At 37.5% G+C, this 16,515-nt stretch overlaps 1 protein-coding gene across 8 annotated transcripts in view; it reads left to right on the top strand.

The window, feature by feature from the left end:
* Positions 1-274: 274 nt before the first annotated feature.
* The window catches only part of rap1gapb (RAP1 GTPase activating protein b), a 75,716-nt gene continuing 59,475 nt past the window's right edge, over positions 275-16,515 (top strand). For 2 of the 8 annotated variants that reach the window (XM_006782875.3, XM_006782873.3), the window contains exon 1: positions 14,403-14,531. In XM_006782875.3, the coding sequence (XP_006782938.1) occupies positions 14,488-14,531 (44 nt within the window). In that variant the 5' untranslated portion in view covers positions 14,403-14,487. Of the gene's footprint in view, positions 316-14,399; positions 14,532-16,515 lie in introns of those variants that run through there. The other 6 variants (XM_006782881.2, XM_006782882.3, XM_006782878.3 and 3 more) reach the window with 6 other exon arrangements.

Below are 16,515 nucleotides of genomic sequence, written 5' to 3'. Positions count from 1 at the left end.
ATATTTAAGTCAACAAATCAGTCCAGCCTCCGCCAAACTGCAGTGATATTTGTAATGAACACATCTTTATCTTTAGGCTTTAAATGACTGTGTATTATACTGACAAGTAATGTGCTGTTAATTGATTTGAAATGGGCAGTTTCAGCCAGCAAACTGCATAGTGATGAAATGGATTGCTCTAACTGAAAACATTGCTTACTCCTACTGACATTAAAAAAAGTTTGTTTTATTTTACATAATTGATTTAGATATCTCCTCTCTCTCTTTGTTAAAGGATCGGCTGACAAGAGAAGCAGAAGATTTGGCAGTTTCCAGGTAAGCTATTCAAACATCTGCATTTTTCACTCCAGAAAAAAACAGGGAAAGTAGAATTCGAAGAGCTACAATATCGTGGTAATGATTCAGGTAGTTTTCTACGGTGTTTGAGATGGCTGTTGAAGACATCTGTTAAGATTATTGCCTGTGCAAGCAGCACTCAGCTCTTTAAACCATCTTGTGTTCATACAAAATGTGTGCTTCAGTGCTGGAATTACCTTGACAAAGATGTGATACTTATAAAGGCTTTGGTGCATAGCCTTATAATTACAGAGCCATTCAGTGGCTGATTAGGGAGGAAACACTGCCTAGCCTTTTATGCAGTGCATTTGTCTTTAGACAGAGCTTTTACTGCCATTTATTCCATGAACCGTTCAATTTCTTTGTCGCTTTTTCATTTAAGCAAAGACTTTAAATAGATTGAACCATTACTTTGGACATATTCATAGGGTCCATTGTAAGTTTTCTTCTTTTTGTGGTTTTTATTAAAGCGACAGTACTTATTTACATTGCTGTGATCCTTGCTCTACACGTGTTGGCTTCCTCTTCTTTGTGTATTTCCCATCTTGATAATTGCCACTTTTTGCACTTTCCAGTTAAAGAATGTATTCCTTTGCTGCATTGGTTGAAATGATCTTGAACAAAATGTGCACACAGATAAGACTGAAAGAGAAAGTTAAAATGATCTGTATATATGTATATGTGTATGTGTGTGTGTGTGTGTATGTGTATATATATATATATATATATATATATATATATATATATATATATATATATATATATATATATATATATATATATTTTTTTTTTTTTTAGATGATACTGTTGCGGCTAATCTTTTGTTTCTATGGGAACCCAATCAGAATTGAGACTGTTATTTCAGTTCAGTTTGATTTATATAGCGCCAAATTAGCTATTGCTGCAGATGGAATGTCCCAGTATATAGTATCCTTTGCCATGTGTATACATGGAAATCGATAGGTGAGCAGAACTGAAACAATACATCCTCAGCATAACAGAGCAGACATGCGTCACCATGAAAGATCTGACAAGATGAACTGACAGTGAATTCAGACACCACTGGTATCATCTGTATTCTCATCCCTGTAGTTTCATAACAAACCTGGACCGTTCTCAACACATTACACTCTGTATACTGAGCAATTCTACTACCAAGAGATATTTTCTGCTACATTAGGTAAACCATTTTTAAACTCTTTGTTTGTTTTATTAAATTTGAGGTATTTTACTTAATAAAGAGTTTTAACATGTTACATTCAACTTGTACCAAAGGATTTAACTGTATTCTATTTCATTTACATTTTAACTTATTGATGTCCTGTATATGGCTTTATTTTTTCAATCTACAGTAACTTAACTGCTTTTCTGACCACTGTTTTACAATATACTATAATTGTAAAACAGTGCTTGCTTCTTTCAACCCCTCCACCTCCCCATTATCCACATGCAGGCTCAAGGAGGATATTTTTTGTGTGATGTGTTTGTAGGAATTAATGAGGCCGGAGCCTTAATGACAAACTCTAATTTCCTCTACTGCTTGTTATCATTTCAAATCATTAAACTTAACCCTGCTATGGTCTTTGTTTTTTGGTTACACAGGGAGTCTTGCTGGGTCTGGTGGACTTTTGGGGCTAGTAATTCAACATATTCAAACCATTTTTGTTAAAATTCTCAGCAGATGTCTACTTCATCCCATTTGCAAGTAATATAAACAAAACAGGTTAAATTTGTTCCCTTTACCTTTGTTAAATCACATTTATGAATAGAAATGCAACTCATTTTTGCTTTAAATAGAACACACTATATGAGATTTTCCAGATATTTGCGTGGAACAATATCAGCTCAGTTGTTAGATAATGTGGTCTGGCTCTGAGATGAGTTGATCTGCTAGGAGCCCAGCAGACTCTGTGGTTGGCCTTAACCAGGGGTATCAAACATAAGGCCTGAGGGCCAGAATCGGCCTAGCACGGACTCCATTCCGGCAGATGGGACGGCTTTGGAAAATATGAAAGTGGCATTAATTTTGAACATCTTACTGCATTTTCATACATTTAAACCTTTTGCTACTGATAAAGACCTCCCCCATAGCCATTCACAGTACACCAAAGTAATTAAGTAATAGATAAACAATTAAATGACAGAAAAGTTCCTGATTTCACTATTTACTATAAACATTTATGTTTTGTTTTTTTTGTTTGTTTTTAAGTGAATCCTCCTGAAAATTAACAAAAACTTTCTGTTTTATAATTATAGATGAGCAACGAGCTTCTTTTTCTGTAATCTTCACATTAATTTATTGTTTAAATCTGAAAAATCATGATGAGGGATTAATCTTATTTACTACAGCAGCATTTCTTTATCATGTAGAAAAACTGAGATGCAATATTGAAATTGCACTTATTTTTCTTATAATAATATTTACAAGCATGTAGAAAAAGGACTTAAGATCCAAGTGGGCTGTATGTTTCCCATGATATAAAATGAGTAATTCTATGCTCAGTTTATATCTATACTGTATAATTCATGCAATATTGGCATCAACCAGGCTCTCTTTGTCAGTCTTCTTTATCACATGTTTGTTTTTGTTGTTTTTTTTTAAACTATAGACAGTTTTACAAACGTTATAAGCTCCATATTATTTTCAGTACTACAGTTGAGTGACTTTATCCTTGATTCACTGAAAGCCAATGTAGTGGAAACCACTCTAGCAAACAACAGAACAACCTGTGTAGATTACCATCTTAAATAATTCATGATTTGGCCAACAGATTTCCTACATGGAATGGCAACAGTGTTTTACATGAAAAATTACATTTATCATCATCATTATTATTAATATCATTATTGTTATAATTATAATTATTATTATTATTTTGTATCATTTTAACCGAGGTAAGCAGTACTTTAAGCCGAATTAAAGAAACAGACAATAAAGTCTTAGAAAATCCACCTTCAGCCGTCACTTATGTGATGTTGTTTTGGACCGGTTATATTTTTTGTCATATTAAACATGGACTGTTTTTCAGATAATGAGGTCAACACTAAATGGCCTTTTTCTATTCTTCGTTCTTTATATAATATCTGTGAACGTGATATTCATACATTTGATCATTTCATTTCCTGTTTTTGGCAGAATTTTGTTGTCTGTCTCTTTTCCTTAACCTTTAAGGAGTTTTATATATCTTTGCATTACTTCAGTGGTGTATTAAAAGATTTTGATAAATGACTTGACTATTGATGTGTTTTTATCTTGCTTAATGCCCAGTGTCCTCTTGACAGTTTGTGCACGGGGGGCATGTATGTCCAGAAATGTTGCCTCTATCTTTTGTTATCTTGTATATATTTGCTCAGCAATGCTCACTTCTCCCAGTTGGCTATGACCTCTGTTAAGGTAAAGTCAAGTATTCTGGAACTTGGGTCAAGAAATGTTGTACCTGGCACAGGTGTGATAGATGAGCCTGTCAAGAATATGTTGCATGTTCTGGGATTCAGTCTCAGTCCAGGGTGACTTTAGCTGCCTTTGTATCAGTTACACCAGACTGTGCAGATGTACATATTGCACAATTTTCTGAGCTAAGAAGCTGCTTTTATTTAAGGAGTAACCATTCATCTATTGTCATCCCCAGAATGTAAAGGAGAAAGAGATATGTTTAGTAGAGCAACTGTGTTGCAACACAGTTTTATTATGTGGCTGTATTCTTCTGAGTGAGCAGTAGGGGGCAGCATCTTTGGTTAATTCAAGTATATGGGAAAACGACTTTTAAGCTACAGTATTTTGATATGTGACCTCACCAAACACTTCCCTGATGAGTTTGTTGTCTTGGTCGCTGTTTCAAATTCATATTTAATACAACTTCATATTAATTGATATTAATCAAGGACTTGAGCAGAGCCAAGGTAGAAAAAATTGGAACATCCTTCAGATGTGTTTTTTTAAGGAAAATGTATGCTTCTAGTTTAAAAACTGAGTAATCTTAAATGATTAAGCTGATTAGCACTGCATCATCTTAGTATAGATTATTTAATTCCACTAGGACAATTTTCTATCAGTAGTCAGGTAATATCAAGTGTTTCTGTCACTTTCTGCTAAAGCTTTGGCAGCCACATTTGTTTCACTTATCTTTTTCTAAACCGCCGCGAGGCATTTCGGCAAGGAGAGCTATCAGGTTATTGAATAAATCTCTGTTGTCAGTATTAATTTGTAAAGCTTTCTCACACATTTGCCGCCACATTCTTTGTCTGGGCTGCATTACAAGATGTGGTATGTGTGCAGAAAATCCAATAACATTGTCAAAGTGCAATTCTGAATAACATTCTGGCTTTTGTTTTTTTTTTTTGGCATTTATTCATTTGACTTTTCCAGTATTCAAATATTAATGTGTAACTATTTGTCTGCATAAATTTCAGGACCAAATATAAAACAAAAAAACAGTAGTACAAAACTTGACAGAACATTAATTCACAATGCATTGAAATGATAGGAGATCGCTGGACAGCTCTTTTCTCTATATGTACTAGATTTCCCATCTAGTTCTCTGTGTTAATATGGCTGTGTACCAGGGAATATCTGCACCCAGCAGTGAAGTAGCTGAAGGATGTGTTATTTGAAGTGTAAGGTTGTTACAAATCTGCGTTGCTCTTTGTTTCAGCAGAAGCTGATTACAAATATTCAGGCACAATGCAATGCCTGTATTTCACTTTTGTCTTGCCATTAGTATTGGTTTGATCCCATCATTCATGTAAATAGCTCAATACTCACCCAAACCTTCCCTAACATACACACACAAACTGATTGTTGAGAAGTAATCTTTGGTAATTGATATTTGCATTATACCATGAATAAAAAGATGAAGCTTTTCTTATTTTCTTCTGTTACATACAAATTAAAGGCACAATGGTTAGCTGCAGTCTTTTGTCACAAGTACTTCTCACAAATTCTCTATAGAAATTCTTAATCAGCTATAAGCTATTTTATTTTAACCAAAATATGCTGAGTGTGCCCATGACAATAATGCTGCACTTCCCCCAGACAGTCATTAATAAAGCCTTGTGGTTGTGAAAGGAATCACTGATAATTCACCATTGTTGCCAGCAGCCCAAAGGAACCCTCTAAGAGTCTGAGTTAAACTCATTACAGGCTTGACTATGCAAGGTTATGGCTTCTCTGAGGAATATTGCCTCTTTCAAAATAGCCCGCTAATTTTTGTTCCATGGATTGCCATCATTTAATCTTTTTCTGATAGATAGATTGCGTAACCTTGCGTCACCACCAGCCAGACTGTAAGACAATAATAATGAAATTCAAAGAAGCAAAGGAAAATATCATTATCTGTAATAATATGGGACCAATGTTTTTTTTAAAGACTGCAGTTCCTCAGTCTTTTGTAAGCATTGGAATCCAGATAATATTTCCTTAGCAGTGAGGTACATTATGGAAATGATATCAACCTTTTTTCTGAATAACACTGGATCAGTTCAGGTAGCCAAAATCCATGGATTATGTTGAGTGTAATATTTAAAATAAAACGTATATTTTAAATAAAACACACTTAACTGCAAGCAACTAAAAGTAATTGCAACAATCTCATCAATTTGGAAGATAAATATATATATATATATATATATATATATATATATATATATATATATATATATATATATATATATATATATTGCCATGTATATTGCCATGTATATTTTACCGGGTGCACAGAGAGGTGAGATTTGATCTGAGGGTATTAACAGCTGTCACAAGGTAGAGATAAGAAATGACTATGGTGTAGGATCACATGTGCAAGTATACCAATCTGAGGTGTTAAAAAGAAAGAAAGAAAAAAAGAACTCTGAGTATAGAACTCTTTAGCATGTAATGCGAATTTATGTGGGTGTTATTGTTGTAGAAATAAATGTACTTTTCCTTAATGAAAGCTATTTCCAAGAGGAAACATATGCGTTGAAAATTATGTTCTTACCACTAATTGCATGTCCTGAAATGAGCATTCTTTACATTAATCTCTGGGATGCAGAACAAATGTGCACTGCAGTTACACCCATCTATGCTACATATATGCTGTATGAAATGACTCAAAGCAATGTATTCATCGTCATTTACATGAAGCTCTTTATTTAAATTGGTGTATTGCGACTTTGTCCAATGACACGATATTTTAAATTCTGCTCTTTTACTGAGGGACTCAGACACTGGGGGATAGAGTGAATTTAAAATTTATTTAATCTTACATTTATTCCCCTCCTGTCTGTGTTGTGACCTTGTGCTGTCTGTTATCCATCACTCTACGGTGCAGACATGGTGGGTGAGCGTTAAGCTTTGTATGAACAGTAGAGAGATGGGCTTTTATACCAGAATTAAAAAAATGTATGCATGTTGAAAGCAGCTCATCTAACAGTCCTATAACTATATCTCTAATGTACCCTTGCAAGCATTTGTCCTCTAGTGTATTACTACCAGCGAAACTTCAGAGTTTGGATGCAGAATGAAGGGGATTGTTTTGTTTATGACTTTACTGCACAGGGCCCTTGTAGACATCTGTGTTTTCTAACAACTCCCAGCAGGCGAGCTATTTTTAGAAGCACCTGGGAAATAAGTGGTGCATATATCCAGGCACAAAATCAGAACAGTCCAATTGATGGATCTGACAAACAGTCCTGTGACTGATAACCTCTCCCAGTGACTGTGTCATGCTCAGACGTTTTTGTATTCGAGCAACTGTACAAATGCCCAGCTGGAGTCTGGGAGCCCTACAAGGGTCAGGGATCGGACATCGCCTGCATCATCAGATTTGGTGAAATGTCACAGTGGGAACAAAGGCAAATGAAAGAGCTGCTTTTCCCTTTGATGCTGCAACTGAAGTTGAGGGCCATGGCCAATGTTCATGAAGCTGTGTGAATGCTCACAGAGACATTAAAGTGAAAAGGACATTTACCTTCAGATGCTGTTACAGTTCGACATAACTCAGGGCTTTGTAATTTGTAAGAAAAATAAAAACTCACAGTGTGTTAAAAGCAAAGCATCCATGTGCAGCGCAGTTTTTTTTTTTTTTTTTGAGAGTGTCTGTATTTGGACATGTGTTTGTCTTTACTTTTGGAGCCGTCATTTAAATTAGCTTTTAGCTGGAACGCATATTTGTTTGTTATAAATTAAATGAGCTGCCATTTGCCTGTAAAGCTGTACATTTCAATCATTTAAGTTGTTTCATTGAATTCTTTATAAGAAAGTTAAATCCAGCAATCAGTTTTTTTATTTCTCTTATAACACAATCAAGAGGGAAATTCTGGAATTGGAGCTAAAATTAAATGTACGTTATTTTGACTAAACTGATGTCTTAACCATCAGTTTAACTATCCATCCGATCTGCCTATCACAGCCACATACTGGTGTTCAGCATAGAGGTTTGTAACCATTTTTAAAATCACATCAAGTGGGTTTGAACATTTTTGCTGCGCACAGTATGACTGCAGTAAGTGTCAAGTGAATCCTTTATCGGAGCTTGTTATTGTTGCTGTCCACGGTACTGCTGCTCTCAGTACCGTGGACAGCAACTACAGACTACAAATGCACAATATACTTCATTGTATTGCAAGTCCAGTGTTGCTGGGAGACAGCAGCATCCTCGCTTTTACTAGCTTTGTATGAGACTTCTTCTCGTAAGCAGGATGTCAGTGACTGTCTCAGCATCTTCATGAAATAGATGTAGTTTTTGTAAAAAAAAAAAAAAGATAAAAAATGTCTGATTAGTTGTGAAAATCAGAACAGACAACAGCCTTCTTCTAGTCAGTAGCTTGGACCGCATCTGCATGTTAATTTCGCAGATGGAGTAAGCGTCTAATGAGAGGAGAAAATAGGAACAGCTTGTTGTGCAGGACAGAAAACCAAAACAGGGAGTTTATAAAGTGTGGACCCACTCCTGAAATTCAGAGAAATTATCTCCAATTGAATATCCGGGAGCAAATTCAGCATGAATTTAGGCTGTGCTTTGGGAAAGGCCTGGCAGCAGCTCCTGAGCCATGCAGATCGCCAAAGAAGATATCCCCCAAAAGAAAGACTGTGCATTATGAAAGTCTTGAAAAATGTAATATGAATGATAGGCCCACAACTTTGATCAGTTGGTCAGGGAGTTCTTTGTGAAAGCATTTGTAGCTGTGCCACTAGATCAAGAGAAATACCAAGCAACAAAAGAGTGAGAGGAATCTGAATTTGGAAGCTGTGTAGCCAGATTCCGTGATAAACAGAGGCTCTGAAGATGAAGTATGCTGGGACTTTATTAAAACTGGAGATAATGGACCAATAATAATTTCTGATAATCTGTGGTCTTTCCTTCTTCTTACTTCTTCACATCTAACAACTTGAATGGCAACAAGAACGGAACCTCCAATCAGCCTGTCCATGTCATTTCAGTGTTGTTGACGGTGGACAGACCCTGAGGTCTGAGTAAATTATTATTTTGATGTGGCTGCATCATTAGAAATCTATCGCTGCCTCTTCTTGGTCCTTATCTAAGCCTCTCATGTGTATAAATCAAAGTCAGGCCCTAGCGGGGTATCTGTTGCTTCTCCAACTGCCAAGTCATTAATCCAAGGATGTGACCCACAGGCAGGCTTCTCCCATTTGGTTCAGTCATTGTTACATGAAAAATAATCTTGGTTTCTCTCCCGCTCCTCCACTGTCTGCATCTTTCTTTTATTTGTTCTAATAGGCTCCTGCTCCTGATTTTCACCCCGGAGGATGAGTTACGTGTTGTGCTGGGGATGTTCAGTGGGATTGTGTGTGTCAGTGCCCTGTGAATTGCTACACTGTGCATTCAGTCTGTGCTCCAAGGGCACGTTCACAGACTCTTCCACTCCTATGGTGATTTGTAACTTCACATTTCTTCGTTGTCTCCTCTCCAATCCAAGTCTAATGACTATAAATGGACTGCATAAAAGACAGAGTAGAAATAGAGACAACTGGGTCTTGTCATGCCTAATCGTGCCATATATACCCACACCCCTGTTGCCAATCTGGGAAATGTACACCATTTCTTTTCTCATCTTTCTTTTCTCTGACTATCTCCCAGATTTTTTTTTCTTTTTCCGGAGACTCCCCCACATCCCTCTGTTATCATCGCCCGGAGAGAAGTTGTGAAATTCATGACATTCAGATCTAGCGGAGCAGGCTGATGGAGGACAAGAATAGTCTTCCGAGATCCTTCTGGAATCAGTCTGTCTTTGATGAGCAAGTAATTCAATGTCAGCGCCTCCGATAATCTCGCTCTTCTAATTTGTAGTAGAGAGAAAATCTCATTTGTTGCATTTGGTTACGGAAGAGTGGATAGATACCTCTGTGCTGCCTGTTTCTGCTCGGTAACCTTACAACTGTACTGACCAGTAATCTGTCCACAGCCTGAAACAGAATATTGGACATTGTTATGAAGATATAAGGAGATAAAATCTTAATGCTTTGTTCATCAGCTAGTGCGTGTCCTACTCTCGCTCCTTCTCGTTGCTGTGAAACTCATCGTAGGCGGGAGAGACTGTTGCTTGAAGGGAGCAGTCTATCTGCTTAAAATTCAAAGTTGTCTGTGTCAAACAGAGCTCTCAAACAGCCCCTGAGACACTCAGAAGCTTGAGAGGATGAAAAGTAGTTCCCCTGGCTAACAGTGAGGGGTAGTGGTGCTCCAATCCAACTTCATTAATCTTATGCCTTCCCTTTATTTTCACTTTCCTTTGTGTGGTTCCTGCATAAAATTCTCAGTTCTTTGTTGATCATTCAGTTGCACACCGAGTACTGAATAATGTGTGCTATTTGTAAATGAGAAATTTGTCATTTTTGTTGCCTCCAAAATGCAAATAAAGAGAGCTATTATTTTAAAATTTTTATTCCCTGCTGATGTGTTTGTGATGCCGACCTTGTACGGTTGCAGAGACATAAAAAAGAAGGAAAAAAAAAGATTAACAGTGCTTTTCAAAACATAGCAAAAACAAATTTTAGTGCAGAAAGTTTGACAAGAAGGAAGAGCAAACATGAATGTAGGCATTTCAAGTCACAGAGGCAGAAAGTGTCTTTACGATCTTGTCAGCGGTGTAGTTGTGTGCACAGCTGGTAAATATTTAATGTGTTGGTGTCCTGCTTTGCTGTTCCCACTGGTGAGGAACTGTGCTGTAACAATGCAATGGCCCCTTAAACCTTTAAGTCTATTTAAGAGGAACTTTTGCTGCTCTTAAAATATTTTCACCCATAGAGTTTGGATGTCTAAAGAGCTTCAGAGCAAAATGTGCTTGCCCTCACTAAATTATGGAATTTAAAAAAGCATGATCTTTTTATTTGGGATGATTTTAAAATAAATATTTTTTTCAATAACATAAAAATGTTTGTTTTAACAAAACAGTTCACATCAAAACCACAGTTTTTTATATAAAGGATATACATAGCAGTGGGTCTGGAAAGTGAAGCTGCTGTCTTTACAACGGCCAGCAGGGTTAGGGTTAGGCTTTGTTTAGGTGGAGCTCACCTTATGACTGACAGGCTGCTATCATGCAGCACTCTTGCATGATAACATTGGTTACTTAGTCAGATCCACGACCATTTTCAAAATAATAACATGGCAACACTGAAAATGCTCAGCTTGGTTCTTCACAACAGAACTTAACATAAGTGGTTTTGTCTGATTTAGTGATCCTCACATTTTACTGTCTCCAGCATGTCAAACCTTTTCCTTATTTAAAGGAATTTTACAGCCTGCACACAGGCAAGAATACTTACAAAACTATTCCCATTAAACCCAGCTGTACTTTAACACCTGTGAAACTTTGATTTCTCTATTATTTATGTACAGTGCCACTTTAAGTCTTAATAAAGTTCAAAGAAAATCAAACCCTGAACAGTTGCCAATGGCATTCTAGTACTTGCAGTTCATCATTACCTTTAAGCACCACTGGAACAAAGCGTAGCTTCAGAGCACCACTAACATAGCAGTAAACTTCAAGTCTTGGTAAACTACCGCACATCAGGTAGTGATTTAAAACACTTGCCTGCAGCAAGAACAGCATTGCTAACTGCAATGTAAACTGCAAAGCTACTAAGTTCCTGCACTGTGTGGATAACGAGCGTCTTTAGTGTTCTTACTCTGTCTCCTGCTCTCAAGGTGATTTATATTTTTCCACTGCTGGATGGGGTGGATTGAACCTCATCTCACAGAGGGCACCTTCTCATTACTCTGGACCTCCTTCCATTGCCAGTCAAGTCCTCAAAGTCAAGGCAGGCTCGTTGTTTAGCCAGCCTGCCATGTCTCCTGAATGAAGCGACAGACATGGACTAATTACACCTGGCTGCCCTTTCCCTTTCACCTGTCTCACACAAATCAGTCTGAGTGAATAGTTTTCTTTTTTCCCTTTTTTTGGTAATACATCATCACGAAGGGCATCTTTTGAGAGACACGAGGAAAAAGCAACAGTAAAAGGAGCTTTTGAAACTACATTTCTGGACACCAATAATTAGTTTGTTAGCACAAGTCTGACTCCGTAGAATTGTTATGTGAGAGACGTGTCATGTCATTATCAGCAGAGGAACTAGGGCGAGCTGACTGTAATAGAGGAGCAGCCTCTATAAAACATTTTTCTCTAGAAGTTCATTTTTGATTATAGATTATTTAATAAAATGTATAATAGTCAGAGTCAGTGTCAAATATATTTAACACTGACTCTGAGGTTATAACCCAGTATCAAAAACTTTATCTTATAGCCCATGTCTGGCAAGAGTCCAGTTATATCTAATCAAAAGGGTCGACAAGGCATCCTAGCATTAGCACTGATGAGAACGGTCAGTGCATGTGTACCTGACAGGGTATATGTGTTTATGTGTAGTGTCATCATAGCAGAAACCATATTTATTTAAGTCTGATAAACAGGCTATATGACAAGATGTAAGAGGAATCAAGAGCAGACATGAGGAAGGAAAGAGAGTCAAGAGGAAAGAAAATGAGAGGGGACAAGGAGGAAGAGATTTCAGAGAACATCCTTTTTTTTTTAAGTCATTATAAGCAGACTTGTTCCAGCGGATTGGCAGAGATATAATTTTCCACATATCCTAATGTGTGTCACTTTGACACCTATCTCTTTTTGAAATATTCAGCAGGATCAAGTAGAAATATATTGGTTTTAGTGACGATATCTGACTCTTTTTTTGTCTTTTGGGAGATGTGTGATCACAGAAAAACATGTGAATGTCTTTTTCGAGCTTGAATTGCCAGGGCAAAAATAGATCAAGTAAGATGAGAGACTTGCATCTATCAGAACTCGTCCTCTTTTGAAGTCTAACTCGGGAGGGAGTAAGCTCAGATGTGGACCTGGAAATTTGATAACTAAGATATTCTTGAGCAAAATTAGTTTTCTATTTACACAGCTTTTACTTTGATTTTTGGGATTTTTTTCAGTTGCAAGAACTCAAACAGTTTATTTGCTTTCAAGTAATCATTTTCATGATGGCAAATAATAATTTTGTCAGACCTCAGTCAAATTAGTATCAGTCATGACAAATGAGTGATTGACATAAGCTGGAATAGCACCTTGAAAAACATATATATAATTCATGCCACTTCACATTTCTCACTTCAAAGTATTAGAAAAGATGTTAAATTCTGTAAATATATAATCAAGGTGCTACTATTAATGCATCATCTGTGACTACCCCCGCTGTGGCATAGTTTTACATAGTAAATCTCAGTATTCGCATATTCAGGTGTGTCATACACACTGAGGCAGTCAGCTGAACACACCAGATGAGCAGCAGGGAAAAGGCACATTCCAGAGAACTTTCCAAAGGGTGATACATAATCATGACTGGGCTATAAACAAAGAATAAGTAGCACAGGGAGTCTAACAAAAGGAGAAAAAAACCACAAGATCTACCAAGTGGCAAAATAATGATGAATGCACTGGGAACAGGTGTAGCAGAGAATTGGAAGGAAGCCTGAAAAACACTAGAAGTAAACCTAGGACGATCTGATATCGTCGTGTTGGTGTTGTTCCCAGATCATCATACTAAAGGTTGTTCCAGGATCAACATTGCAAGTGACCAATCAGAATGTTGTGATGTCATACTTTTGCGACTTTGGGAAAAACCGGCGTAAAACAAAAAACTGTACTTAAGCTGCGAGAAACCACCTTTGTCTGCCGATCAACGGACCCTAACCCTGACCCTAACCCTTTTAATAAACGCTAAGCAGAATTGATATTGTCCTTACAACATTGGAATTTCATAAATGCACGAATGGGTTGGTGCGCAAAAGAATAACGTCACAATAATGTGATTGGTCACTTGCAATGTTAAACCTGGAACAACATTTTCATGATGATCTGGGAACAACACCAACACGACGATATCAGATCATCCGTAAACCTAACAAGAGTTGGCATAACGAAAGAATAGAAAATAAGAGAGAAAGTGACAAAACTAAACTCCAGAACCATGACACTGTTTAATATTTTCTGCCATTAAATAGCGAATCAAAAAATTTGCTTGCCACAGTTTATTGGGGTTTAGTATCTTGGTTCAAAATGGAGGAGTACAAATTACACCAGCGACCCTCTAACTTGGGGGGTGAACATAATAGCTAATTAAAGCTCTTTAGCAGTAACAATAATGCACATTCACATGTGTCCGTAGCTGTTTCCTCCATTCTTGAGCAAACAATGCTTAGTTTAACACCTTGAGGAAGATGCCTTTTGTGGGACACTGGCTAATGTAGGGATTTTTTGCCCTCTTGCTGTCAGAAGTGGAAATGAAAACGGTGTGTTTGAATCCAAGAAATCATTGTGGTTGTTTCCAGGACAACAGAACAAGACAGCTGGACGCACCTTTCTCTTAATCTGGCAGAGATAGGAGCTACTTAGTCAGAGAGCACAGAGGAGACACAAAGAGGGAGGGCTGGGTTGTGTACACACACACATAAAATACCAAAAACACACACACACTCAGTGAGGGCTGAGTCAAGGAGGGAGGAGAGAAGAGAAAGAGTTAGAGGTGTAGAAAGGAAGGAGAGGCGCACAGAGAAGCTAAGAGAAAAAGAAAAAGGAAGAGGTATGACAGTCCTTGTGTTGTAGTCTGCTCTGATCCTGCACACCACAGGGAAGCCTCATCAGCCATTCAGCAGGATGTCTCAGAGGAAAAGGAGTTTCACATTTGGAGCTTATGGAGGGTAAGATAATAGAGGACTAATCTGTCGGAACATCAATTGATTTTGCAGTTTGACAGTTGACAGTTGACACTGCTGTCACAACAGTGTACATGTACCTGTTGCATTGTATTGCCAGCCCTGGAGTAGTGAGAGGAAGGTGTGACTGCTCTGGGACTAGTACTGTATCTGCTCAGCAGCTGCTGAATTAGCTAACAAGGTCATTGACTGGGAGAACTGTGCACTCTGTACACTTAATTTACACCGTGAACCATTAGTAGGGGAAGCTACAAAAGTGCTACAAGGGGAGATTTGCATATGGTTGTCTCAGTCATGGTGATCTGTTCATCTGTCTTTTTAAAGACCTCACTACTTGTAAGGTATTTAAAAGTGACTGTAGTCAACACAGCAGTCTAAATGTATATAACTGGTAGCTTTAAACAGCTTCTAAATCCATACAGATATGTGATCGATAAGGTTATTCAAAGTGCAAACCGTTTTTATTCCAGCAAATAAAGCACTGATTGCCTGTCATCAACCAAAATGGTGCGTAATTAAATATTTGTGATGCTTACTTGATACTGAATAAGGAAGTCAGTGATTGGTGACAGGGAATAACTAAATACTTCATCAGTATGGGTAAAACAGCGAGAAGAGGTAATTATCTCGACTTTGTCAGAGTATGGATATTGGAGATGCGCTTTGGTTTATGAACGATGAATAGTGCATTACAATTCGTGAGGCAGTGAAATTATTTTAATGTTGTGTCTTGCAGCCTGTGAGTTCTGCCAAGTCAGCCTAGAAAACACTCATGAGACCCAAATTTGACATTTCTGTTGTAGAAGTCAGTTTGAAAGGTAGTCTGAGTGCACAAGCAGACACAGGCAACCAATAGCAGGCGAGGAAACATTTTGGGGCACAGAAACAGCATTTCTGAAACAGCAACAGGCTTTTTGTAAAAGGATGAGCAGTGAGATTCAAGGAATGATCCAAAATAGATATGGAGCGGTGTGATGAAAGTGCACTCACTGTCACCTAAACTGCACTCATCAGATTCTTTTTTTTTTTATTAAGCCTACCACAGATTTGTGTTTTATTTAACTTGATGGGTTTCATATTATCAAATAAGTTAAACATACAGCAATGTTTACATTAAGTTTCTTTTCTGTCAGACATAAAGGGCAGGAGTCAGATTACAATAGATGAATAGTGAGAAAATGATCACAGACCTTAGATGTTAGTTCATCCAGCTGAATGAGCTCATTCCACGACAAGGCGCCTGTCATCCACAATTCTCAAGAAGCGCCACTCGTCCTACAGTTTTTTTTTTTTCAGGCCTACACACGATGATTGCCTTATGATTCACCAAAGCTGTGCTCAAGGTTAAGGCCAAAGTCATATTTGCTGGCACTTTTCCATTTTCACAGCACAACCTTTATGCACGCTATTTGGAATGTCACCAAATTCAAAGTACTGAACAATATTCAGTTGAAACCATTTTGTAAAATTGTTAACATAAGACCAGAGTTTCAGATACATTTATAATGAACAAAATGATAAAGAAAAAGAAACTTGCAACTGGTTGGCAGGTGGCATGAGGTTTCTTGTTGTTGATGGTGAAATTGGTCACAAAATGTGCATGGTGTTACTCTGAAAAACTTCTGGCAATTGCTTTGATTGCTAGCAGACTTGTGTGTTTGCATGACAGATAACATCTTGTCTTGACTCACTGAGTGATACTGTAACTGTGAAGAGTGTGACACAAACCAGAAATGGACAGCATCTCCATGTCCTTAGGGGGGAAATGTGCATTTCCTATCAGAAGGAGGGTGCCGTAGATACTGATATGTCATATTAGATAGGAAAGACAGACAGAAAGTAAAGTTAGATACTGTTATGATTGTGGAGGGAGTGGTCCTGTTGGCTAAAACTATCACCGTCATGCTACAATCAGTAATGTGATTTTAAGACATGCTGATGCATTTGTCATATTATTGTATTACTGTCA

The sequence above is a fragment of the Neolamprologus brichardi genome, chromosome 5 (genome assembly GCF_056152115.1).
Source record: "Neolamprologus brichardi isolate AB-2024 chromosome 5, ASM5615211v1, whole genome shotgun sequence".
Classification (NCBI taxonomy): Eukaryota; Metazoa; Chordata; class Actinopteri; order Cichliformes; family Cichlidae; genus Neolamprologus; species Neolamprologus brichardi.
Note: the sequence above shows the minus strand (reverse complement) of the source record. Positions and strands in the feature narration are given on the sequence as shown.